A 26,211-nucleotide genomic window follows, 5' to 3' on the forward strand; every position below is an offset into this window, starting at 1 on the left:
GGAACACTGCCAGAGTGTGTTCTTGGAGTTGGTGACCTCTTGCTCCAAGATAAGAGTATGGGGGGGACAGGAATACCCTTTTATGGTCAGAAGAACAGGAAGGAATACCCTTTTATGGTTAAGAATACTGGAGTAGGAACATATGTGATGTCAACCTGCGTGTACAGTGGTACCTCGCAAGACGAATGCCTCGTAAGACGAAAAACTCGCAAGACGAAAGAGTTTTTCGTTTTTTGAGTTGCTTCGCAAGACGAATTTCCCTATGGGCTTGCTTCGCAAGACAAAAACGTCTTCCGAGTTTGTTTCCTTTTTCTTAAAACCGTTAATACCCAGGGAATCCGTGCTTCGCAAGACGAAAAAACTCACATGTAATGGGAATTGGGGTTGCTCGTGCGTATGTTGCCACTACTCTTGGCAAAGTTGCCTGGTTAAACCTTTCCCTGGCTGCACAGCCCTTACTCCGCGGCTGTGTCAGTCACTGGCAGAATCCGTCAGTGGGCGTTTCCTGAACTTCTTCCAGCATAAAAGTTCTTTGACGGCAAGTCTCCGCCTAGCCTCCCTGCGTGGAAGTCTTCTGCGCAGGGTGGGCATGGACAGCGGAGGACCTGTGTTCTCCCCGCTGGTCTCTGTAGAAGAGTCCTGGAGCCATCTCTCCGAAGCCCTCCCCTGCTCCCCTTTCTTCCTGGTGTCACGCTGATTTCCTTCCTCAGTGGATGAGTTCCCTCTCTCCCTGCTGGGCCCTTCTCCGGCATCGCTGGGGAGCCTTACCTCCACTCCTGGGTCCGATGGCAGTTCCCTGACATCGCAGAATGAAAAAACTCGCAGAACGAATTAATTTCGTCTTGCGAGGCACCACTGTATAGGCTGACGTGGTTGGATTCCTGGGGAAGGAGGGAGAGGGTGCCTAGAGGATATATATACTGCACGAAATTTCTTATTTCTTTGGACTTGCTGTGGACTCACCACACAGGTGCCTTTCTGCTGTTCCGGACAGCAGAAATAAAGAACTCTTTCTCTGAACCAACCCTCGGTGTCATTTGACTTCCTTCCTCCCTTCCGGGAGCAACGCAGAGCCCACCAATCGGTAAAGTCTAATAAGGCTACACTGTGACAAGCTCCCTTCCCTACTGCTCTCCCAGAACCAGGAGAGGCATGAAAAGGGCAGAGGATAGGTTGGCTGACGCAGGCGCAGTCTCCAATTGCTTGCGGGGAAAACCCTGGAAAGGAGGGAACTATGGGGAGACAGGCGCTTCCAGTCCCGCCGACTGGTTTAAATGGAGAAAGACCTGCCAGAGATGAGCTGCTCCTCCCACTAGGCCATGACACTCTGCCAAGTCTGTATTTTTGCCAATAAAGAGTTTGCTCCCACTTTGATTCGGTGGCTTTGTGAAACTCAAGTTGCTTCCTGTTAACCAAAGCTAATCCTCTGGTCTGACCAGGTCGCCTATGACCCCCACTCTCACCTGCGGGTCCCGGGATTGTCGACAGGGATGCAGACAGGTGTGCCTTCAGCAAAGCCGTAAGTGATGGCGTGGGGGTCTGTGTGCACAGCAAGGGACAAATTTGGGGATTGAGGAGGGTGGCGTCCCACGGGAAGCGAAGCAACGATGACAATAAACAGTGTCTAAAAAGCTCCCCCTTTGCATTCCCATGTCTGAGCCTCTCAAGCTAACAGACGATGACAACAACAACAACAACAACAACAACAATAATAATAATAATTTATTTATACCCAGCCCATCTGGCTGGGTTGCCCCAGCCACTCTGGGCAGCTCCCAACAAAACACTAAAATACAATAACCTATTTAAACATTAAAAGCTTCCCTAAACAGGGTTGCCTTTAGATGTCTTCTAAATGTCTGGTAGTTGTTGTTTTCTTTGACATCTGGTGGGAGGGCGTTCCACAGGGCGGGTGCCACTACCAAGAAGGCTCTCTGCCTGGTTCCCTGTAACTCGGCTTCTCGCAGTGAGGGAACCGCCAGAAGGCCCTCGGGGCTGGACCTCAGTGTCCGGGCAGAAAGATGGGGGTGGAGACGCTCCTTCAGGTATACTGGACCGAGGCCGTTTAGGGCTTTCAAGGTCAGCACCAACACTTTGAATTGTGCTCAGAAACGTACTGGGAGCCAGTGTAGGTCTTTCAAGACCGGTGTTATATGGTCTCAGCGGCCGCTCCCAGTCCTCAGTCTAGCTGCCACATTCTGCATCTGCGGGCAGGAAGGGTCTCATCCTGCGTACCAGATGGAACTGCCCTGGACACAGAATTAACCTGCACCTCCATGGCATCTGTGAGTCCAGAATGACTCCCAGGCTGCACACCTGGTCCTTCAGGGGCACAGTTACCCCATTCAGGACCAGGGAGTCCTCTACACCTGCCCGCCTCCTGTCCCCCAGAAACAGTCCTTCTATCTTGTCAGGATTCAGCCTCAATGTGTCCAACCGCCTCCAGACACTCACACAGGACCTTCACCACCTTTACTGGTTCCGATTTGAAAGAGAGGTAGATAATAGACAATAATAGATTGAGAATTTCTATCTGCTTTTTCGTGCCCCTGCTTTCTTCAGAAGATCATTGGGCGCTGCCGGCTTCAAAATGCAAACTGCTTAGCCTTAAATAAATAAATGGCGGTTCACAACAGCCCTGCGAAGTAGGTTAGGGAGAGAGGGAGAGGGACCGGCTTAAGTTTGCCCTGGGACTTTCCTGGCCGATGGGCAAACTCAAACCCTCGCCTGATGATTTTCAGATTGCGGCTGCCAATACTGCCGAGTCCCCAAATATCTCGCAAACAATGGCATGGAGAGTTCTTGAGAAAAGCACACAGCCCTCCAGACCCAAACATTGTTATTTGCAGCTTCCCTTGTGTGGACAGTTCTGTGTTTGGGTTTTTTTGGGGGGTGGCAGAGAGGCCTGGAACGGAGTTTACGGGAAAAGTGCTTGGCTGGCAGGGCAGGAGAGGCCTACGCCGCAACAGCGTTTTGCAAGGTCTCCCTTATTTGGTGCAGAACTTTCCCTTAAGTTGTGCTGTTATTTAGTTCAAGGGCGGCAAAGATTTTAGGGGATTGGCAGTTCACGGCGCCTTCCTAGGTCCCTGGAGGGAGGCCTCACCCCGCAGGATCCGGGGTCTTTTTGCGAAGCCCAAGGGGCCGTTCCGTTCCCCCTCCACAAAGCCTTCTCCCCGCTTCCCCCGCAGAGCCTACTCCTTCCACGTCAGCTCCGACGGGCAGATGCAGCCGGTGCCCTTCCCGCCCGACGCCCTCATCGGCTCGGGCATCCCTCGCCACGCCCGCCAGCTCCACACGCTGACGCACGGGGAGGTGGTCTGTGCTGTCACCATCAGCAATTCGACGCAGCACGTCTACACGGGGGGAAAAGGCTGCGTGAAGGTGTGGGACGTGGCCCAGCCGGGCGCCAAGACCCCCGTGGCGCAGCTGGACTGCCTGGTACGTACGAGGACAGGGGTGTGGGTGTGTTGGTTTGCGTGACTCGGTTTCCCAAGCGCATCCCTAGGGTCTCCCAGGACTTGGGTGCTCTCGTGGTCTTTGCAAGGTGGTTTTTATTGCTTCCTGTCTTTTAAAAGAAATATATCACCATCATTCCTTCTAGCACCAATCTTCGGGGGTGAGTGCCAATCATTTCTCATTCAAAATGGCATTTTCCATGTGCAAGGAGGGGGGAAACCCCAAGGGTCAACCCGATAAAAATTAATCAGTTAATGAGATACGGGCCTGGAATTATGACTTTCTGTTTGGGGTCAGGTCAGGGAAAGAGGACACGGAATGGAGTCTCTGGCAAAGGTTGTGGCCGGCGGGCTGCAGCCCTGAGCAGGATCACTCCATTTGCAATTTTATATTCTAAGCTAGAGTAAACCTTAAGCTGCTTAAAGGCTGGAATGGGGTCGGGGGGTGGGGTTGAAGCAAACATGGAATGGAGTTTCCGACAAAGGTTGTGGCTGGCAGGCTGCAGCCCTGAGCAGAATCACTCCATTTGCAATTTTATATTCTAACTTAGAGCAAACCTTAAGCTGCTTAAAGGCTGGAATGGGGAGTATCTGGAATGGGGTCAGGTGGGGGGGGGAATGCGGACATGGAATGGAGTCTCTGACAAAGGTTGTGGCTGGCAGGCTGCAGCCCTGAGCAGGATCACTCCAGCTGCAATTTTATTTTCCAGGCATGACTTAATAAACCTTTTGCCTCTTCGGTTGGCCTAGAATTCAGACGTGTGGGATATTTCTGTGTTGCATGTGCTATTTCTATCGCTTACGAAAGAAACTGGGAATATCGCCATTCCCTCTACAGTTGAATCCCGAATGCCTTGCAAGTCGAACCTCTCGGCTCCCGAACGCCGCAAACCCAGAGGTGCCTGTTCCGGTTTGCGAACGTTCTTTGGAACCCGAACGTCCGACGCGGCTTCCGATTGGAGCTTCCTGCAGCCAATCAGAAGCCGCGCTTTGGTTTCCGAATGTTTTGGAAGTCAAACGGACTTCAGGAACAGATTCCAGAGGTACGGCTGTATTCGCGATCTTCAGGGGTGAGCGCTGATCGTTTTATCCGTTCCAAACGTGCCGGCCGCTTCCTTAAACCTCTTCCTCCCTCGCCACAGAACCGAGAAAACTACATTCGGTCGTGCAAGCTCCTCCCCGACAGCAGAAGTTTGATCGTGGGCGGGGAGGCCAGCACCCTGTCCATCTGGGACCTGGCGGTGCCGACTCCCCGGATCAAGGCGGAGCTGACGTCCTCTGCCCCGGCCTGCTACGCCCTTGCCATCAGCCCCGATGCCAAGGTCTGCTTTTCCTGCTGCAGCGATGGCAACATCGTGGTCTGGGACCTCCAGAACCAGACCCTTGTTAGGTGAGTGTTACCTGCTGGCAGTCTGTCCAAGGAGGCGGGCGGGTGTGGAGGACTCCCTGGTCCTGAATGGGGCAACTGTGTCCTTGAAGGACCAGGTGCGCAGCCTGGGAGTCATTCTGGACTCACAGCTGTCCCTGGTGGCGCAGGTCAATTCTGTGTCCAGGGCAGCTCCATCTGGTTCGCAGGATGAGACCCTCCCTGCCCGCGGACTGTCTCGCCAGAGTGGTGCATGCTCTAGTTATCTCGCGCTTGGACTACTGCCATGCGCTCTACGTGGGGCTACCTTTGAAGGTGACCCGGAAATGACAATTAATCCAGAATGCGGCAGCTAGACTGAGGACTGGGAGCGGCCGCTGAGACCATATAACACCGGTCTTGAAAGACTTACATTGGCTCCCAGTACGTTTCCGAGCACAATTCAAAGTGTTGGTGCTGACCTTGAAAGCCCTAAAGGGCCCAGTATACCTGAAGGAGCGTCTCCACCCTCATCGTTCTACCCGGACACTAAACAACCATCTTTGGAAATTACTGCTTTAGTGGGACACCGGTTTCAGAACAAAGGCCTTTTGGCCAGCAAAAATGTCACCCTTCTGTGATGACCCCTAAGTGTTGATGTTAGTCGTTTAGTTGTGTCCGCCTCTTCGTGACCCCCTGGACCAGAGCACACCAGGCACTCCTGTCTTCCACTGCCTCCTGCAGTTTGGTCAAACTCCTGCTGGTAGCTTTGAGAACACTGTCCCACCATCTCATCCTCTGTTGTCCCCTTCTCCTTGTGCCCCCCATCTTTCCCAACACCAGGGTCTTTTCCAGGGAGTCTTCTCTTCTCATGAGGTGGCCAAAGTCTTGGGGCCTCAGCTTCAGGATCTGTCCTTCCAGTGAGCGCTCAGGGCTGGTTTCCTTCAGAATGGAGAGGTTTGATCTTCTTGCAGTCCATGGGACTCTCAAGAGTCTCCTCCAGCACCACAATTCAATTCTTTGGCGATCAGCCTTCTTTATGGTCCAGCTCTCACTTCTGTACATCACTGCTGAGAAAACCAGAGCTTTAAACTATATGGACCTTTGTTGGCAAGGTGATGTCTCTGCTTTTTAAGGTGCTGTCTAGGTTTGTCATTGCTTTCCTCCCAAGAAGGAGGCGTCTTTTAATTTCGTGACTGCAGTCACCATCTGCAGTGATCATGGAGCCCAAGAAAGTAAAATCTCTCCCTGCCTCCATTTCTTCCCCTTCTATTTGCCAGGAGGTGATGGGCCCAGTGGCCATGATCTTCGTTTTTTTGATGATGGGCTTCAGACCATATTTTGCGCTCTCCTCTTTCACCACCATTAAGTAAGAACTGCTTCATTTGCCAGTCAGGGGTTCTGAGCATAGCTGTCAACGTTTCCCTTTTTTTAAGGGAAATTCCCTTATTCCGAATAGGATTCCTCGCAAGAAAAGGGAAAAGTTGACAGCTATGGTTCTGAGTGCTTTCAGAAAATAGCACCTGCTGCTTTGAAGGCCCAAAGTTCGGGTGTCTATTGGGGCTTCAAAGCACCAGCGCTGTGCGAGACCCAGATGATCGATTATTCCAAGGTGTCTAATCTGTCATTCCTGGAATATTGGGTGACTCCCTTCTACTTTTATATCGTTTTTTCCAGGCAGTTCCAGGGGCACACGGATGGCGCCAGTTGCATCGACATCTCGAACGACGGCACCAAGCTTTGGACGGGAGGCCTGGACAACACCGTGCGGTGCTGGGACCTCCGCGAAGGCCGCCAGCTTCAACAGCACGACTTCACCTCACAGGCATGGGGAGGGGGGCAAAGGAGGGGGCAGAAGGGGGAGGAGACTCACCTGGTTGAAGTGGGTGTGGCCTCTGGGCAGCCATTAATAGTCGGCAAAGATAGACGCAGCCTCCCAGAACCCTCTTGAAAAAGACATCTGCGTTAGCGTCTATCGCTTTCTTGTGGCGGTGAGTTCCATAGGTTAGCGAGTCCTTGTGTGAACAAGGACTTCCCTTACTAATTTCTAGATTTATGAACAAGGAAGAAAAAGCTTTCTTTCTTATATTGGCACTGGGCATAACTTTATACATATCACATCGTTTTTTTCAAAAAAAATAAATGCCTTTTTTGTTGTTTTCAAAAAACTTTTTGGCATGGGGAGGTGCTAAATCCCTGGGGGATTTTCTGCCGTGTTTTCTTTAGCTTAAAAACAAGAATTCAGGAATGTGAGGAGCAGAGAGGGGTGCTACAGTCTCCCCCCCCCAAAAAAAAAATCTGTCCTCAAACTCCTGGCAAACTTCTTTCCATCCACTCGCCCTCTGGTTTCTCGGAGATTTTAGCAGGTTGTTCCCTGTCAATAATAACAAGGACTGTAAACTTGGGTGCACGTGTGAGAGAAATCACTGTGTCCCAGACAACCGTAATAATTACACCATCTAGCCTCCATCCGCTTTGCAACTAGAAATGAGGACTATAAACTTGGTGGGGGCTGAAATTAAGGCAGAGGTTTGCGGAACCCACGGGACTGTGGCCACCGCTCTGCCACAACCCTGGCACATGCCCTGCTTTCAATTCTCTTCCCTCTGGCCCCATCAGTGATGCCTGGTGCTCACTGAAGCCCCGATTGGGCGGGAAGTAGGGAGCTGACCAGTAGGTGGCGCTAAAGCTGTTGTAGTCGTTTAGTTGTGTCTGACACTTTGTGACCCCCTGGACCAGAGCACGCCAGGCCCTCCTGTCTTCCACTGCCTCCCGCAGTTTGGTCAAACTCATGCTGGTAGCTTCGAGAACACTGTCCCACCATCTCGTCCTCTGTCCTCCCCTTCTCCTTGCGCCCTCCATCTTTCCCAACACCAGGGTCTTTCCCAGGGAGTCTTCTCTTCTCATGAGGTGGCCAAAGTCTTGGAGCCTCAGCTTCAGGATCTGTCCTTCCAGTGAGCACTCAGGGCTGATTTCCTTCAGAATGGAGAGGTTTGATCTTCTTGCAGTCCATGGGACTCTCAAGAGTCTCCTCCAGCACCAGAATTCAAAAGCATCCATTCTTTGGCGATCAGCCTTCTTGATGGTCCAGCTCTCACTTCCATACATCACTACTGGGAAAACCATAGCTTTAACTAGACGGACCTTTGTTGGCAAGGTGATGTCTCTGCTTTTTAAGATGCTGTCTAGGTTTGTCATTATGGAGCTAAAGCTAGTGGCAGGGAGTGCCACTTCCTGACTGGTTGAAGTGAGAAGTCCGGCTGGAAGTAGGTTTTGCAACTGCTCCGTTCGCCCTAATGGCTCAGCCGCCACTGTCCCCCATCTACCCCCCCCTGCCCTTCCAGATATTTTCCCTGGGTTACTGCCCCACGGGGGAGTGGTTGGCAGTCGGTATGGAAAGTAGCCACGTCGAGATCCTTCACGTGTCGAAGCCCGAAAAGTACCAGCTCCACCTCCACGAGAGCTGCGTTCTCTCCCTCAAGTTCGCCTCCTGCGGTAAGCCTGGGGTTTCTGCTAAGATTATTATCATTATTGATTTATCTGCTGCCGTTCATCCCAGGGTCTTGGTGCCGTTCACGGAATAAAATCACACAAGAGACGTACTTTGTACTATGAACAGCTCATATTGCCAAGTGCAGCTTTTAAATCGGGGGAGGAGGTCAAGAGTAGACAGACTGACGGGTGCTTCTACAGGATAGGGCCCCTTCCAGCCATAGCTGTCAACCGTCCCGTATTTGGCGGGAAAGTCCCTTATCCCAGCGCCGTGTCCTGCTGCTGTCCCTTATTGATGATGTCCCTTAAATTTCCCGGGTTTCAAAGGAAGCAGCTCCTCTCCCTCCCTCGCAGCCGGCCAGGGAGGAGGGAGGCTCCAACTGGGTTGCTTGGCTGCGTTGCTCACCCAATAAGGAGTCTGAGAACGACTGGGGGGTGGAGCTTGCATGCCTTGTGCCAATCAAATCGCCTCTGCTCAGCGCTTCCCAGCGGAGAGGTGACGGTGGTTTTCCTTGCTGCATCCCCTTTGCCGGGTTGCTGCGCTGTGGGAACCTCCGCTTGAGGCTTCGCTTGGCTGCTGGCTGGGCTTTGGCTCGGAGGGGCTCAGAAGTTGAACATACCTGTGCCCCTTGGGAAATTCCTTATTCTGGCTGCTGATCCCTTATTTTCGAGGCTGCTGGCCCCTTATTTTCAAATCTGTAAGTTGACAACTATGGTCAGATGAGATTATTCTCTTTATTGAGAGGCAGCAAACAGCCTATTTCTCCCCCATTACAGGAAAATGGTTCGTAAGCACTGGCAAGGACAACTTATTGAACGCCTGGCGAACGCCGTACGGGGCCAGCATATTCCAGGTAAGAGAGAGCCAGGGTCAGGCCGCTGATGGGTGAGAGAGGAGACCTATGCAGAGTGGCTGTGGACCAATAATTCATTTATCCGTAAGAATTGGTGGTAATTCGTCTAGCTTTCGAACCCACACCCTTTTCTCTGATCAAATAAGTTGTCTGGAGAGTTTTTTCTAGACAAGGGGTAGGCAACCTAAGGCCCGGGGGCTGGATCCAGCCCAATCGCCTTCTAAATCTGGCCCACGGGCGGTCCGGGAATCACCGTGTTTTTACATGAATAGAATGTGTCCTTTTCTTTAAAATGCATCTCTGGGTTATTTGTGGGGCATAGGAATCCGTTCATTCTTTTCTTCAAAATATAACCCGGCCCCCCACAAGGTCTAAGGGACAGTGGACCGGCCCCCCTGCAGAAAAAGTTTGCTGACCCCTGTTCTAGACGGTCAAGGGTCCAGAAACCGAGCCTGATGAGGAACAGTTGAAGGAGCTGGGTATGTTTAGCTTGGGAGATAGAGGAGATAATGAGAGCCACCTTCCAATATCTCCAGAGCTGTCGCCTGGCGGATGGGGAAAATTTGCTTTCTTCTGCTTCCGAGGGTAGGACTCGAACCCACGGCCTCCAGTGATGGCTCCGACTAAACATTAGGAATAAATTTTCAGCACGGGGAAAACGGACTCATTGGGAGATGGGCTCTCTCCTTCCTTGGAGGCTTTTAGGCAGAAGTTCAATTGATGCTTTAGCTGAGATTCCTGCACTGCAGAGGGGTTGGGTTGGATGACCTTTGGGTTCCTTCCTACTTTTTTGCTTCCATTTTTTCCCTAGCATTTATTTGTTGTTGTTGTTTAGTCGTTTAATCATGTCCGCCTCTTCGTGACCCCCTGGACCAGAGCACGCCAGGCACTCCTGTCTTCCACTGACTCCCGCAGTTTGGTCAAACTCATGCTGGTAGCTTTGAGAACACTGTCCCACCATCTCGTCCTCTGTCATCCCCTTCTCCTTGTGCCCTACATCTTTCCCAACATCAGGGTCATCTGCATATCTGAGGTTGTTGATATTTCTTCCGGCAATCTTAATTCCGGCTAGGGATTCATCCAGCCCAGCCTTTCGCATGATGAATTCTGCATAGAAGTTAAATAAGCAGGGAAACACTATATAGCCTCGTCGTACTCCTTTCCCAATTTTGAACCCATCAGTTGTCCCATTTCCAGTTCTGACTGTAGCTTCTTGTCCCACATAGAGATTTCTCAGGAGACAGATGAGGTGATCTGGCACTCCCATTTCTTTAAGAACTTGCCATAGTTTGCCGTGGTCGACACAGTCAAAGGCTTTTGCATAGTCAATGAAGCAGAAGTAGATGTCTTTCTGGAACTCTCTAGCTTTCTCCATAATCCAGCGCATGTTTGCAATTTGGTCTCTGGTTCCTCTGCCTCTTCTCAATCCAGCTTGCACTTCTGGGAGTTCTCGGTCCACATACTGCTTGAACCCTCCTTGTAGAATTTTAAGCATAACCTTACTAGTGTGCGAAATGAGTGCAATTGTGTGGTAGTCGGAGCATTCTTTGGGATGTACAGTAGTGCCTCGCAAGACGAAATTAATCCGTTCCGTGAGGCTCTTCGTATAGCGCTTTTTTCGTCTTGCGAAGCAAGCCCATTGACAGCTTAGTGGATTAGCGCTATTAGCGGTTTAGCGGCTTTTAGCGATCAGCTGATAAGCGGCTTAGCGGCTTAGGGAAAGGGGGGGGGACCGCAGGAACTCGCAAGACATTTTCGTCTTGCGAAGCAAGCCCATAGGGAAATTCGTTTTGCGAAGCGCCTCCAAAACGGAAAACCCTTTCGTCTAGCGGGTTTTCCGTCTTGCGAGGCGTTCGTCTTGCGGGGCACCACTGTAGACTGATCTTCTCCAGTCCTCCAGCCACTGCTGAGTTTTCCAAACTTGCTGGCATACTGAGTGTAGCACCTTATATAGCATCCTAGCATTTATGGGAGGGTTTTAGTTTTAAAGTTTTGTTTCCTGAGGTTCGGGGCGAGAACGGTGGTGACCTCCTGCTCTCGTGAAAACCAAGCCCGGCTTCCTTTCGACATTAACCCTTTCTCCCTCCCCCCCTTTTTATAAAAACTACTTTCAGTCCAAGGAATCTTCGTCGGTCCTCAGCTGCGACGTTTCCACCGACGACCAGTTCATCGTCACCGGTTCCGGAGACAAGAAGGCGTCCGTCTACGAAGTGATGTATTGAGGACAAGTCGGTCTGCTCGCCGAAAGAGGGGCGGATGAGCCCCATAGTGTTTCCCCACCCCCCCAGCCAAAGAATACACTTAAAACAAACTTAGCCTGGAGAGCAAAGTTGGATCTCCTTTCTCCTGCCTAAGCACGTTCCTTTCGTGGATGAGGGTTTGTGTGTGAGCCTGCGTTTGGGGAAAGAGACGCGGATTTCAAAAATAGGACTCTGCTGCTGCTTTTAATTCTCCCCGATCTGATTTTTTAATTTTTATCTCTGGTGGGTTCATGAGGGAGTAGGGTTGTCTCTTTCCCCGCAACTCGCTCTCTCCTTAATTGTGTGTTCAAATCTAAACTCTTGGAACTGTTTCTTGTGTGTTTTGATCTCTCTCTTTTTTTAGAATCTTTAAAATAAAAACGGGATGGGTTGTTTTGTGGCACAACTCGGCTTCTGTTCCTTTTGTTTGGGATATTTCTCTCTGCCTGTCTTTCGTCTCTTTCTTACTAGCCGTCCTCCTCTCTGTGTCTTTCTCTCTTTCATCTTTTCTGTCTCCTTCCTTCCTCCTTTCCCTGTGGAGCTTCCAGAGAGAGAGGGACAGGTCTGAAGGTATTTTTCCAAACGACGGGATGCGACTGACCTATAATCCCAGAATTCTCTGCGCTGTCAAGAAACTCCATCTTCCCATGCAAGCAAGAGAACATACCGTATTTTTTTGCTCTATAAGACTCACTTTTTCCCTCCTAAAAAGTAAGGGGAAATGCGTGTACGTCTTACGGAGCAAGTGCAGGCTGCGCAGCTATCACAGAAGCCAGAACAGCAAGAGGGATTGCTGCTTTCGCTGCGCAGAGATCCCTCTTGCTGTTCTGGCTTCTGAGATTCAGAATATTTGTTTTCTTGTTTTCCTCCTCCAAAAACTAAGTGCGTCTCGTGGTCTGGTGCGTCTTATAGAGCGAAAAATACGGTATATTGTGGTTCAAGGTTCTTTTCCAGACGGGCAAAGACATTCAAGGAACGTGGCTGGGGCATGTGGCCTGGGGAACAGCCCCCAAGGGCCAGACAAGAGAGATTTGTGGCCCTCCAGCCCTCTACTTCCCCCCCACACCCCTACGGATGAGTGCTTATAGCACCCTGTGGAAAGTAGAATGGATTTTACTGCGTTCCCCTTCAAGGCGAGATTGCCCAAATCGGCTGAGGCACCTTGTGGACTCGTCTCTCGTGGTCTGTGCCAAAGAGCACGTGGAAGGTATGGTAAAGGTAAAGGGTCCCCTGACCATTAGGTCCAGTCGTGGCCGACTCTGGGGTTGCGGCGCTCATCTCGCTTTACTGGCCGAGGGAGCCGGCGTACAGCTTCTGGGTCATGTGGCCAGCAGGACTAAGCCACTTCTGGCGAACCAGAGCAGCACACGGAAACGCCGTTTACCTTCCTGCCTTAGTGGTATCTATTTATCTACTTGCATTTTGACGTGCTTTCGAACTGCTAGGTTGGCAGGAGCAGGGACCGAGCAACAGGCGCTCACCCCGTCATTGCGGGGATTCGAACCACCAACCTTCTGATCGGCAAATCCTAGGCTCAGTGGTTTAACCCACAGTGCCACCCGCGTCCCTTGTGGTCCCGGCTCTCGTGGTCTGTGCCAGAGAGCACATGGAAGGACCCGGGGTCAAATCTCCGACATCTCCAGGTAGGGAAGGGAAAGGCGTCCGGTCGAAACCCCGAAGGACTTACTGACAGTCGACAGAGGGCTTGCCCACGCCAGAATTCACTGTGCGCACACAGCCATTTAGGTTCCTGTATAATTTCCGTAAATTCGCATAGCCTTACTCTCAAAACACCACCAATTTCGATGCTTCGCCTCGTAAATTCAGGCTTACACAATACAGTGGACGATTGGGTTGTGAACGTGATCTGTGCAGGATACACATTCGCAACCCGCAGCGGCACATCTGCATACATGCAGGTTGCAATTCAGCGCTTCTGCGCATGTGCAAAGCACGATTTAACATGCGCATGCACTTCAGCCGAAACCCAGAAGTAACCCGTTCCAGTACTTCCAGGTTTTGGCAATCCGTAACCCGAAAAAACACAATCTGAAGCATCTGTAACCTGAGGTACATTGGTGCCCCGCAAGACGAACGCCTCGCAAGACGAAAAACCCGCTAGACGAAAGGGTTTTCCGTTTTGGAGGCGCTTCGCAAAACGAATTTCCCTATGGGCTTGCTTCGCAAGAAGAAAGCCCATAGGGAAATCTCCGGGGACCTCTTTTAAATGCTAGCGGTGGGGAGCAAAGCCTTTCCCCCCCTCCGGCCTTCAGAAGAGGTCCAGGAAGGCCGGCGGGGGCCGAAAGGCTTTGCTCCCCACCACCAGCATTTTAAAAGCAGTCCGGGATAGCAGGGAAGCGCTTCCCGCTATCCCGGACGGCTTTTGAAGGCAGGCGGGGGGGGGGGAGCAAAGACCTTTGCCCCCCGCCCGCCTTCAGAAGAGGTCCTGGACCTCTTCTGAAGGCTGGCGGGGGCAAAAGTCTTTGCTTCCCCCTGCCTGCCTTCCCGGGAGAGCGGAGAAACGCAGCGCTGGGTTTCTCCGCTCTCCCGGGAAGGCAGGCGGGGGGGAAGCAAAGACTTTCGCCCCCCGCCGGCCTTCAGAAGAGGTCGGGGGACAGACTGTCCCCGGACCTGGTCTGAAGGCGGTTTCCATAGGAACACATTAATTGACTTTTAATGCATTCCTATGGGAAACCCTGCTTCGCAAGACGAAAAACTCGCAAGACGAAAAGACTTGCGGAACGAATTAATTTCGTCTTGCGAGGCACCACTGTATTGGGGACAACCCAATAAATTTTGGGGAAAATGGGGCTCCAAATCACGCCACACAGGGTTGCAGATTATTCAGTGTTTTTTGGGCGCACGGATCAAGCGATGCTTCTCTTTGTAGACCTGCTACTTCCCCAACGCTTGAATGTTTCTTTTTTTGCCTGGGCTCATAACTGCCCAGTGCAGAATGGAAGCATGTATTTTACCTCCCTCCCGCCCCCTTTTGACCCCTTGGATTTTCCCAAACCCAGAAAACTGCATAAAGCAAACCACATTTTTTAAAATAATAATTCTGCACCGGATATATAGGGCAAGAATCTGCATGGCAGCGGGGTACGTCTAGATGACTCTTGGGGTCCCAACTCTTCAACATTGTAGGAATTGTGTGCTGAGATTTTACAATTGCACCAATTTCTTTTCCAGCCAATTAGTAAGGGGGGGGGGCGAGCTTTTATATAGATATATATAAAGAGAGGGAGATCCCTCAGGTGTGCACAAAACCAGAAAATTCCACTGATAATTAATTGTCATCATTGAATAAACAAATTGGATGGCGGAGACAAACTCAAAAAAGCACACCAGGAGGGGCCAAACCTCCTCATTATCAGCCTATATAAATGGAAATGTAATGACGTCGTCACACTGCAATTCGACAGCTGAGCGAGGAACGGTCAGCTGACCCAGGTGAGCTGTTCAATGCCTGTTCCCCTCTCCTTACCTACAGCACGTTTTTATGGGGGGGGGCCTTTACCTGTGTTTTTCCCCATTTTATATTGAACACCCAGCCTTCCCCCCTGAGAAGTCAAGTTTGCTCAGGGTGCTGTGATACTCGAAGGGGTTAGTCAATCCTTTCTCGCAGGGGATTCTGGGAACCGTAGCAGAGCAACCCTGGTGAAGTTTGAAGGAACTGGGTGGGGTTTGGGGAAAAGGGTGCCGCAAGCCAAACGGGACCCCTCACTGTGCCTTTTCCATCTCTTCCCTTCCGGCCTGACGAAGGCAGCCTTTCCTAGACTGCAAAACTTCCCCATCTCTCTGCCATAGCTGTCAACTTACAGATTTGAAAATAAGGGACCAGCAGCCTCGAAAATAAGGGATCAGCAGCCAAAATAAGGGATTTTCCAAACAGGTATGTTCAACTTCTGAGCCCCTCCGAGCCAAAGGCAGAAAGCCCAGCCAGCAGCCAAACGAAGCCTCAAGCGGTGGTTCCCACAGCGCAGCAACCCGGCAAAGGGGATGCAGCAAGGAAAACCACCGTCACCTCTCTGCTGGGAAGCGCTGAGCAAAGGCGAGTCCCCAGGCAACGCGGCCGATTTGATTGGCACAAGGCATGCAAGCTCCACCCCCAGTCGTTCTTAGACTCCTTATTGGGTGAGCAACGCAGCCAAGCAACACAGTTGGAGCCTCCTTCCTCCCTGGCCGGCAGGGAGGGAGGGAGAGAAGCTGCTTCCTTTGAAACCCGGGAAATGTATGGGACATCACCAATAAGGGATAGCAGTGGGACACGGCGCTGGGATAAGGGACTTTCCCGCCAAATAAGGGACGGTTGACCGCTATGCTCTCTGCGACTTTTGAGCCAGTTCTTCCAGTTAATGAACGGTGGCTGCTGCTTCCGCGGCCGATCGCGTCAGGGATTTATTTAGCGGCGTGCAAGGGGTTGAGCTGGATGTGCTCTGAGGGTCCCTCCCGACACTGATAATCCATTTTGTGATTGCTTCTCCCCCTTACCCACCCTGCGCAGACCCACAAATCCAGCCGCCGTTTTCCAACACGTTTAATTAGGGGGCGATTTAAGACGGCCAATTTGTTTAGCACGCACCAGAGGGGAAAGTTGGCGGTGCTTTTAAACGTCCGTGTGGTGGGAAGGGGCTGGCAGGAGACGTAGAGAAGGGCAGCGGTTGGTCTCTTGCTTGTCAATCAAAGTGTGAGGAAGGGGAGAATCTCATTTGTTCATGGGGGGTGGGTGGCAGGGAGACCCCTCTAGGTGAGCAAAACTGCTTGGGGACCCCGTGATTCCAGCGCAGCTTCCTGAGAAGTTTTGCCGCTGCTTTCAATTAAAAAAAGGGAGGTTCCTAGTCCTCATGAGGCGGCGAGCAACGTCAAAAGGGAAGAAGATCGCCGGATAGGATTTCCTGGCCAAGTCTCTGTCCATCAAGTTCATGGCTGTCAGAGGGAGGTGGGAGCTAGAGACTCCGGCTGGGTGAGGGAGTCCGAAAAAACAAAATATGAAAATTACAAGGACAGTCAAGACCCTTCCTTCCTTCCTTCCTTCCTTCCTTCCTTCCTTCCTTCCTTCCTTCCTTCCTTCCTTCCTTCCTTCCTTCCTTCTCAGTACACCAGTTCATAAACGGTGGCCTTCTTGTCTCCCGATCCCGTCACGATGAATTTGTCGTTGGCCGAGATGTCGCAGCTCAGCACCGAAGACGACTCTTTGGACTGCCGAAGGCAAGCAAAGGGAGAATTCATAATTTCGCGGCTCGAAAACGCGAGCGGCCTGTCTCGATTGGGACGTTTTTGACCCGGCGTTGTGTTTAAAACGGGGGACAGCCGTGCACCTCCTACAAACGGACATTACCAGTGCCGGATTTACGTATAGTGGTACCTCAGGTTAAGAACTTAATTCGTTCCGGAGGTCCGTTCTTAACCTGAAACTGTTCTTAATCTGAAGCGCCACTTTAGCTAATGGGGCCTCCTGCTGCTGCCGCACCGCCGGAGCACGATTTCTGTTCTCATCCTGAAGCAAAGTTCTTAACCTAAGGTACTATTTCTGGATTAGCGGTCTGTAACCTGAAGCATATGTAACCCGAGGTACCATTGTATAAGCTAAACAACTATAGCTTAGGGCCTCACTCTAATGGGGGCCCCAAAATAATTTAAAGGGGGGGGGGACCACTGGATCTACATTTCCAAAATATAAGATAAAAAACAAACGAAACAAAACCTACAGACAGCAACAGCGTTTTGTGGTGTGTAGGCTCCTATGATGTAAGTCATGGGCCCCGCCTGCTAGCCTGCTCCCTAAAATATCCCTGGTTTGCTCCTTTCTATATATAGGGTGCCTACATCCTGCATGGACTGGTTGCATAGCAACATGGGCAAATGGCTTGAGATACCTATTAGGTCCATCAATTACCATATACAGTGGTACCTCAGGTTACAGACACTCCAGGTTACATACGCTTCAGGTTACAGACTCCGCTAACCCAGAAATAGTGCTTCGGGTTAAGTACTTTGCTTCAGGATGAGAACAGAAATCGTGCTCCGGCAGCGCAGCAGCAGCGGGAGGCCCCATTAGCTGAAGTGGTGCTTCAGGTTAAGAACAGTTTCAGGTTAAGAGCGGACCTCCGGAACGAATTAAGTTCTTAACCAGAGGTACCACTGTATTCAACACTAAAAAACAGTGACAATTTGCTGTTGACAAAGGACAGCTGGACATATAAAGGGCCCCATTACCTTCAGTAGCCGAGGGCCTCATCAAACCTAAATCCGGCCCTGGACATTACATAGGTCAAACCAACTTGTAGAAACTCAGAATTTTTTTTTTTAAAGCATGGAAAACTCCCTTCCGCATGTGAGCAAACTGTTCAGGGATGTGGTTGGTGGGGTTGAGAGGGAGCGCCCCCTCCCCATGTTAAGGGACCCTCTGTGAGAACAGGGTCTGGACCAGACGGGTGCCGCTTGCGAGGGCCTGGGTTCGAATCTCCCCTTGGGCAGCAAAGTTCACTTAGGGCCACCTCTCGGACTAGCCTAACCCAAAGGGTTATTATGAGGATAAAACAAGAGAAGGGAATTGGGGTATAAATGTAATATAGAAATCAGGGGGCCCCCACACTCTGAACCCCATGGATAGCTCCAGCCTCCACTATACCTGGAATATGCTTGCACCGTAAGGCGTTCGCCAGGCATTGAGGAGATTATCTTTCCCTGTGCTGATAAACCATTTTCCTGTAGGGAGAGAGAGAGACATTGGTGGGTTCAGAGCCCAGAAGGGATCTACCTTCCTTTTCTGGCAAACCAGAGCACTGCACGGAAACGCCGTTTCCCTTCCCGCCGGAGCGGTACCTATTTATCTACTTGCACTCTGACGTGCTTTTGAACTGCTAGGTAGGCAGGAGCAGGGACTGAGCAACGGGAGCTCACCCTGTGGCGGGGATTTGAACCACCGATCTCCTGATCGGCAAGTCCTAGGCTCTGTGCCTTAACCCACAGTGCCACCCATGTCCCTACCTCATCTTTAGCAGTTTGCATATAAAGAACCCTGGGAACTGTAGCTGACTCCTCGCAGCGCTACAATTTCCAGCGGTGGCAGAAAAGCTCATTTTTTCCTGCTCGCTGGAATGGCAGAAATGGCACAAATCAGAAGGGGTGTTTCCCGACTCCCTGAAGCCCTGGACCACCACACCGGCGGGCTTAAGCTAAGCTGGAACCCTTAGGGCAGGGAGACGGGTCACACACCTACCACAGGACGCAAACTTGAGGGAGAGAACGCAACTCTCGTGCAGGTGGAGCTGGTACTTCTCCGACTTGGTGACGTGAAGAATCTCGACGTGGCTACTTTCCATCCCAACCGCCAACCACTCGCCCGTGGGGCAGTAGCCCAGGGAGAAAATCTGCGGGTGAGAGTGGTCAGAGTCAGGTCAGTGCACGCAAAGAAAATAATGTATAAAAAGGTAAAGGGACCCCTGACCCTTAGGTCCAGTCGTGGCCAACTCTGGGGTTGCAGCGCTCATCTCGCTTTATTGGCCGAGGGAGCCGGCGTACAACTTCCGGGTCATGTGGCCAGTAGGACGAAGCCGCTTCTGGCGAACCAGAGCAGCGCACGGAAACGCTGTTTACCTTCCCGCCGGAGTGGTACCTATTTATCCACTTGCACTTTGACGTGCTTTCGAACTGCTAGGTTGGCAGGAGCAGGGACCGAGCAACGGGAGCTCACCCTGTCATCGCGGGGATTTGAACCGCCGACCTTCTGATCGGCAAGTCCTAGGCTCTGTGGTTTTTTAACCCACAGTACCACCCACATCAGCTGTAAATGTTGACAATAGGATACGTGAGGGGATGGGGGGAAGCCTCGAGATTCAGAGGAATCTCTATATATGGATATGCATGTGGGTTGTTATACATTTATTTATTTGCAAAATCAAATTAAAATGATTTTAAAAAGAAGGATGGGATACGGGCTTGATAATCGAACAAAAATATATATAACAAATGAAATATAAAAATAATAAAAGGTTTTTTTAAAAAGCAGCCACCTCAAGCAATGTTCACTGCGGATCCCTGAATCCCTGAATCTCATATTGCACGCCCCGAATCACCTGCCCCAGTCATTTCTGTCGGCCGAGCTCCCCACGCCCCGCCACTGAAAAGGGGAAGGTTGTGTTTCTCATCTAGTTCAGATTCCTGCATTGCAGGGGGCTGGACAAAATGAACCCCGGGGGCCCCTTCCAACTTCCAACACAGAACCAGGTACAGTGCTCCTTAGACTGGAGGCTCTATTGCAGGCGAGGGAAACCATTCTTGACAGCCTCGTTGAGCGCTGCGAGCCAGGAAAGAAACATTTTCCATGGAACCACTTCCGGAATGTGCCAAGCAAAGGGGTGATTTTAAACAAGTGCGTTGTGCATGTCGCACACCCAGCCGACTCCCCCCCTCCCCTCCAAAGCTGACCTGAGAGCTGAAGTCATGCTGCTGTAGCTGGCGCCCTTCCCGTAGGTCCCAGCACCGCACCGTGTTGTCCAGGCCCCCAGTCCAAAGCTTGGTGCCGTAATTGGAGATGTCGATGCAACTGGCGCCGTCCGTGTGGCCCTGGAACTGCCTAGAAAAGAAAGGAGAAGGGAGTCACCCTATATCCCAGAAATGACAGATTAGATACATTGGAATAAGCGATCCGCTGGGTCTCACAGAGCACTGGTGCTTTGAAGGCCCAATAGATAGCTGAATTCTGGGCCTTCAAAGCACCAGGTTCTCTTTTCTGAAAGCATTCTGAACCCCTGGCTGGCAAATGAAGCAGTTCTGACTTATGGGTCTCCCCTGCATCACAGAAGAATGGGCTGGGTCTTGCACAACCTTTGAAGCTCCAATAGACAGCTGAGCTCTGGGCCTTCAAAGCACCAGGTGCTCGTTTCTGAAAGCATTCAGAACCCCTGGCTGGCAAATGAAGCAGTTCTGACTTATGGGACTCCCTTGCATCACAGAAGAATGGGCTGGGTCTTGCACAACCTTTGAAGCCCCAATAGACAGCTGAGCTCTGGGCCTTCAAAGCACCAGGTGCTGTTTTCTGAAAGGAAAGGAAAGGAAAGGAAAGGAAAGGAAAGGAAAGGAAAGGAAAGGAAGGAAGGCTGTTCTCAGAGATCTCCAGGGGTTGACTTGATGATTCTAACATTTTAATATTGCAAACTGCTTTGAGGATTTCCCCACCCACGCACCCTACAACCAAGGGTGAAACAGCAACCTCTGAAACAGCATATAAATCTCATGAAATAAACAGATACAGTGGTGCGTTGGTTCTCAAACACCTTGATACTCAAACAACTTGGAACCCAAACACTGCAAACCCGGAAGGAAGTGTTCCGGTTTGCGAACTTTTTTCAGAAGTCGAATGTGCTCCGTTTTGAGTGTTACGCTTCCGATTTGAGTGTTACGCTGAGGTCTGCCTGTTTTTGCTATTTATTTTGCGTTTTTTTGCGGCTCTTTTGTTTTTGTGACTGTGTGGAACCCAGTTCAGCTACTGATGGATTGTCTGTGTGAATGCATTACATTGTTTATTGCTTTCATTTTATGGATCAGTGGTCTCGTTCGATAGTAAAATTCACATTAAATTGCTGTTTTTAAAAGTCTGGAACGGATTGATCCGTTCTGCATTACTTCCTATGGGAAAGCGCGCCTTGGTTTTGGAACGCTTTGGTTTTGGAACAGACTTCCGGAACGGATTAAGTCTGAGAACCAAGGTACCATTGTAGAATAATTATTGCAGGGTTTCTCTGGGTGTGCGCCATTTATCCGGGTGTTGAGGATGGGAGAGCATTTCTGTCATGTACTGAAGTTCTCACCCTGGGCCAGCAGGGGGATACTGAAAGATAGTTATGCAAATAAGGGATCGAAAGTGACGTTCAGTGATTGGATAGTTTTAGAAAGTTGTTACAGTTACGTTGTACTGGAGCTCTATATAAGCAGGCGGACCTAACCCTTCAGTTCAGTTCTGTCCTGGCCTGTGAATAAACAAGAGCTGTTTGAAGAATTGCTGTGTCGTCTGATATGTTCACCCACAACTTAACAGCTTCGTGGATGACCGTACATCAAACCTCGTTCACCAATAAATCTCACCTGACCATAGTCTGGTTCTGGAGGTCCCAGACCACGATGTTGCCATCGCTGCAGCAGGAAAAGCAGACCTTGGCATCAGGGCTGATGGCGAGGGCGTAGCAGGCCGGGGCAGAGGACGTCAGCTCCGCCTTGATCCGGGGAGTCGGCGCCGCCAGGTCCCAAATGGACAGGGTGCTGGCCTCCCCGCCCACAATCAGACTCCGCCCATCTGGGAGGAGCTTGCACGACCGGATGTAGTTGTCCCGGTTCTGGGTGGAGAGACAAGAGGCAAGAGAATGACATGGAAGCAGGACACCACGTCTCAACCATGAAGATCTTTCATTGGAGGATGGATGGCGGCTAACAGATTGAGGTGGAATCCTGATAAGACAGAAGTACTGTTTTGGGGGGACAGGGGGCAGGCAGGTGTGGAGGACTACCTGGTCCTGAATGGGGTAACTGTGCCCCTGAAGGACCAGGTGCGCAGCCTGGGAGTCATCTTGGACTCACAGCTGTCCATGGAGGCGCAGGTCAATTCTGTGTCCAGGGCGGCTGTCTACCAACTCCATCTGGTATGCAGGATGAGACCCTACCTGCCCGCGGACTGTCTGGCCAGAGTATTGCATGCTCTGGTTATCTCCTGCTTGGACTACTGTCATGCGCTCTACATGGGGCTACCTTTGAAGGTGACCCAGAAACTGCAACTAATCCAGAATGCAGCAGCTTGACTGGTGACTGGGAGCGGCCACTGAGACCACATAACACCGGTCCTGGAAGACCTACATTGGCTCCCAGGACATTTCCGAGCACAATTCAAAGTGTTGGTGCTGACCTTGAAAGCCCTAAATGGCTCAGTAAACCTGAAGGAGCATCTCTACTCCCACTGGTCTACCCGGAAACTGAGGTCCAGCTCCGAAGGCCTTCTGCGGTTCTCTCACTGCAGGAACCAGGCAGAGGGCCTTCTTGGTGGTGGTGCCTGCCCTGTGGAACGCCCTCCCACCAGATGTCAAGGAAATAAACAACTATCTGACTTGTAGAAGGCCCTCAGCCCTGTTTAGGGAAGTTTTAATGCTTGATGTTTTATTGTATTTTTAATATTCTGTTGGAAGCCGCCCAGAGTGGCTGGGAAAGCCTGGCCAGATGGGCAGGGTATAAAAGAAATTTATTATTATTATTATTATTATTATTATTATTATTATTATTATTATTATTAAAACATGTCCGCAAGCTTCGCTCATGCACTTCCAAGCCTCATCTTCACAACCTCCTGCTGAAAACATTTTTTGTACCCAGATATGATGTGATTTTTTATTTTTTATTTGGCATTAATGATTCCTTAAATGTTTTAAACTGTTTTTTATTATAGCAGGCGGAGTTTCTTTTAAAAGACAGGAAGCCATAAAAATGGCAGCCACAGCAGGAAACCATCTTGCAAGGACCACGAGACCACCCAAGTCCTGGGAGTCCCTAGGGATGCGCCGGGGAAACCGAGTCATGCAAACCAACACACACACACCCCTGTCCTCGTACGTACCAGGCAGTCCAGCTGCGCCACGGGGGTCTTGGCGCCCGGCTGGGCCACGTCCCACACCTTCACGCAGCCTTTTCCCCCCGTGTAGACGTGCTGCGTCGAATTGCTGATGGTGACAGCACAGACCACCTCCCCGTGCGTCAGCGTGTGGAGCTGGCGGGCGTGGCGAGGGATGCCCGAGCCGATGAGGGCGTCGGGCGGGAAGGGCACCGGCTGCATCTGCCCGTCGGAGCTGACGTGGAAGGAGTAGGCTCTGCGGGGGAAGCGGGGAGAAGGCTTTGTGGAGGGGGAACGGAACGGCCCCTTGGGCTTCGCAAAAAGACCCCGGATCCTACGGGGTGAGGCCTCCCTCCAGGGACCTAGGAAGGCGCCGTGAACGGCCAAGCCCCTAAAATCTTTGCCGCCACTGAACTAAATAACAGCACGACTTAAGTGAAAGTTCTGCACCAAACAAGGGAGACCTTGCAAAACGCTGTTGCGGCGTAGGCCTCTCCTGCCCTGCCAGCCAAGCCCTTTCCCCGTAAACTCCGTTCCAGGCCTCTCTGCCACCCCCAAAAAAACCCAAACACAGAATTGTCCACACAAGGGGAAGCTGCAAATAACAATGTTTGGGTCTGGAGCATAGCTGTCAACTTACAGATTTGAAAATAACCTCTCCGCTGGGAAGCGCTGAGCAAAGGCGAGTCTCCAGGCAACGCAGCCGATTTGATCGGCACAAGGCATGCAAGCTCCACCCCCCAGTCGTTCTCAGACTCCTTATTGGGTGAGCAACGTAGCCAAGCAACACAGTTGGAGCCTCCCTCCTCCCTGGCCGGGAGGGAGGGAGGGAGGGAGAGGAGCTGCTTCCTTTGAAACCCGGGAAATTTAAGGGACATCATCAATAAGGGACAGCAGTGGGACACGGCGCTGGGATAAGGGAGTTTCCCACCAAATAAGGGACGGTTGACAGCTATGGTCTGGAGTTCTGTGTTCTTTTCTCAAAGACTCTCCATGCCATTGTTCACAAGATATTTGGGGGCCCCTAAGTGCCCTCACTCGGCGGTGATGAGAGCCGCAATCTGAAAATCATCAGGCGAGAAGACAAGAGGGTTTGAGTTTGCCCACTGGCCAGGAAAGTTCCAGGGCAACCTTAAGCCGGTCCCTCTCTCCCTAACCTACTTCGCAGGGCTGTTGTGAACCCCCATTTATTTATTTAAAACTGTTTGCATTTCGAAGCCAGCAGCGCCCAATGATCTTCTGAAGATAGCAGGAGGACGAAAAAGCAGATGGAAATTCTCAATCTATTGTAGTCTTATTAGACTGTACCGATTGGTGGGCTCTGCGTTGCTCCCGGGAGGGAGGGAGGAAGTCAAATGACACCGAGGTTGATTCAGAGAAAGAGTTTATTCTGCTCTCCGGATAGCAGAAGGCACTTGCGCGGTCCGCCCACAGCAAGTCCAAAGAAATGAGAATTTCATGCAGTATATATATCCTCCAGGCACCCCCTTCCCCCCCCTTCCCCAGGAATCCAACCACGTCAGCTTATACATGCAGGTTGACATTACATATGTTCCTGCTCCGCTACTTTTAAACATAAATGGGTTTTCCTCTTCCTGTACTCTTGACCATAAAAGGTTGTTCCTGTTCCTATACTCTTATCTTGGGGCAGGAGGTCACCAACTCCTGGCGCTGTTCCCGGGTCTCTTGTCAGACTTGGCAAGGTTTGTGCGTCTTTGTGGTCTTTGCCGTCAGGATGTAAGATAAGACCCAGACGTCTCATCCCTGCTCTACTGGAACTGGCAAGGCCATCCATTGCCGTCACGGACTGATAAGGGAGAGAGCTTTGAGCGCTTGTTTATACAGCTGTGTTTTTGCTCAAGAGCTCAAGTTAGAGCATTTTAGAAATGCTCCCTTGAGGAGGAAAAATTGGGATTTGGGGTCAGTTTCAAACTGACTGCACAGAAACCCATTCCTTCATCTGTTAGCTTCAGAGGCTCAGACACGACAACGCAAAAGGGGGAGACATTTAGACACAGTTTACTGTCATCGTTCCTTTGCTTTCGAGGCTCAGATCGTTCAATTCCAGCCCCCATGAAGCGCCCTCTCCCCATAGAGACACAGGCCGGCCTGTTACTTACGGTTTGCCACCCGGAACGGAAGACAGGGAAGCCGAGGCGGTCGAAGCCCGTAAGTGGGGGTGAGATTCAAAGGCTACCTGCGGACGGAATCAAGAAGAGGTGCTGTCAACAGAGAGAGGCTGTTGCTGAGTGGTTAGAGCACCTGCTTGGCGCACAAACCCGGGCTTAGCCCTTGGGATCTGTGGCTAAAGAACAGCAGAAACCAGCGTCTGCCCTATGGAACTCCCTGCCACTTGAGAGGTTTCCCTCACTGCACTCTTTCTGACGCCGGCTCAAATTCTTGGTCACACACGTTTAGGGAGCCGGCACAAACTTCAATCCCCTTCTCGCCTCTCGTTTTAATGCTAAATTATCGCCGTTCATTTTTCTTATATTTTTTTTTGTAAACAGCTTTGAGGCTTTTGATTTTGTGGAGGAAAGATATTCCTGTTTTGATCAGACTGTAGGGGTCCCTTTACCTCTACCTATATTAGGGAAATAGTGAAACACAATTAAGAAGAAGTATATTACTAGTGAAATAATTATTAAGCTCTAAGTTAAAATGATTTTTTTTATTCATAACAAACTTAATAATGCAAACACTTTTTTTCCTTTAATTGTTTTGGGGGCCCCAAGAGAGTGGGGCCCTAAACTATAGCTTGTTTAGCTTATACGTAAATCCAGCTCTGGTCCAACCCCCTACAGTCTTTATATATATTTACTTAAAGGTAAAGGTAAAGGGACCCCTGACCGTTACGTCCAGTCGTGGCCGACTCTGGGGTTGCGGTGCTCATCTTCCTTTACTGGCCGAGGGAGCCAGCGTACAGCTTCCAGGTCATGTGGCCAGCATGACGAAGCCGCTTCTGGCGAACCAGAGCAGCGCACGGAAACGCCATTTACCTTCCCGCCGGAGCGGTACCTATTTATCTACTTGTACTTTGATGTGCTTTCGAACTGCTAGGTTGGCAGGAGCTGGGACCAAGCAACGGGAGCTCACTCCGTCATTGCGGGGATTCGAACCGCCAACCTTCTGATTGGCAAGTCCTAGGCTCTGTGGTTTAACCCACAGCGCCACCCGCGTCCCTATACATGAGAAGTCAAAGGGACTTGCGGGGGGTAAAAACAGCCTC

The 26,211-nt window shown here is 51.1% G+C and overlaps 2 protein-coding genes across 3 annotated transcripts in view; one reads left to right on the forward strand and one right to left on the reverse strand.

The window, feature by feature from the left end:
* The window catches only part of LOC309360718 (transducin-like enhancer protein 1), a 40,930-nt gene extending 29,138 nt beyond the window's left edge, over window positions 1-11,792 (forward strand). For both annotated transcript variants that reach the window (XM_081895501.1, XM_081895502.1), the window contains exons 15-21: window positions 1,440-1,519; window positions 3,189-3,438; window positions 4,598-4,845; window positions 6,478-6,625; window positions 8,145-8,295; window positions 9,070-9,146; window positions 11,261-11,792. In XM_081895501.1, coding sequence (XP_081751627.1) covers window positions 1,440-1,519; window positions 3,189-3,438; window positions 4,598-4,845; window positions 6,478-6,625; window positions 8,145-8,295; window positions 9,070-9,146; window positions 11,261-11,368 — 1,062 coding nt within the window. In that variant the 3' untranslated portion in view covers window positions 11,369-11,792. The remainder of the gene's footprint in view (window positions 1-1,439; window positions 1,520-3,188; window positions 3,439-4,597; window positions 4,846-6,477; window positions 6,626-8,144; window positions 8,296-9,069; window positions 9,147-11,260) is intronic.
* A 4,118-nt stretch (window positions 11,793-15,910) lies between these two features.
* The window catches only part of TLE2 (TLE family member 2, transcriptional corepressor), a 39,898-nt gene continuing 29,597 nt past the window's right edge, over window positions 15,911-26,211 (reverse strand). The window contains exons 14-20 of the mRNA XM_081896005.1: window positions 25,103-25,179; window positions 22,989-23,238; window positions 21,476-21,723; window positions 19,820-19,967; window positions 18,612-18,762; window positions 18,021-18,097; window positions 15,911-16,588 (exon numbers count right to left, since the gene is read on the reverse strand). Coding sequence (XP_081752131.1) covers window positions 16,481-16,588; window positions 18,021-18,097; window positions 18,612-18,762; window positions 19,820-19,967; window positions 21,476-21,723; window positions 22,989-23,238; window positions 25,103-25,179 — 1,059 coding nt within the window. The 3' untranslated portion in view covers window positions 15,911-16,480. The remainder of the gene's footprint in view (window positions 16,589-18,020; window positions 18,098-18,611; window positions 18,763-19,819; window positions 19,968-21,475; window positions 21,724-22,988; window positions 23,239-25,102; window positions 25,180-26,211) is intronic.

The sequence above is a fragment of the Podarcis melisellensis genome (genome assembly GCF_964234715.1).
Source record: "Podarcis melisellensis genome assembly, chromosome: 18".
Classification (NCBI taxonomy): Eukaryota; Metazoa; Chordata; class Lepidosauria; order Squamata; family Lacertidae; genus Podarcis; species Podarcis melisellensis.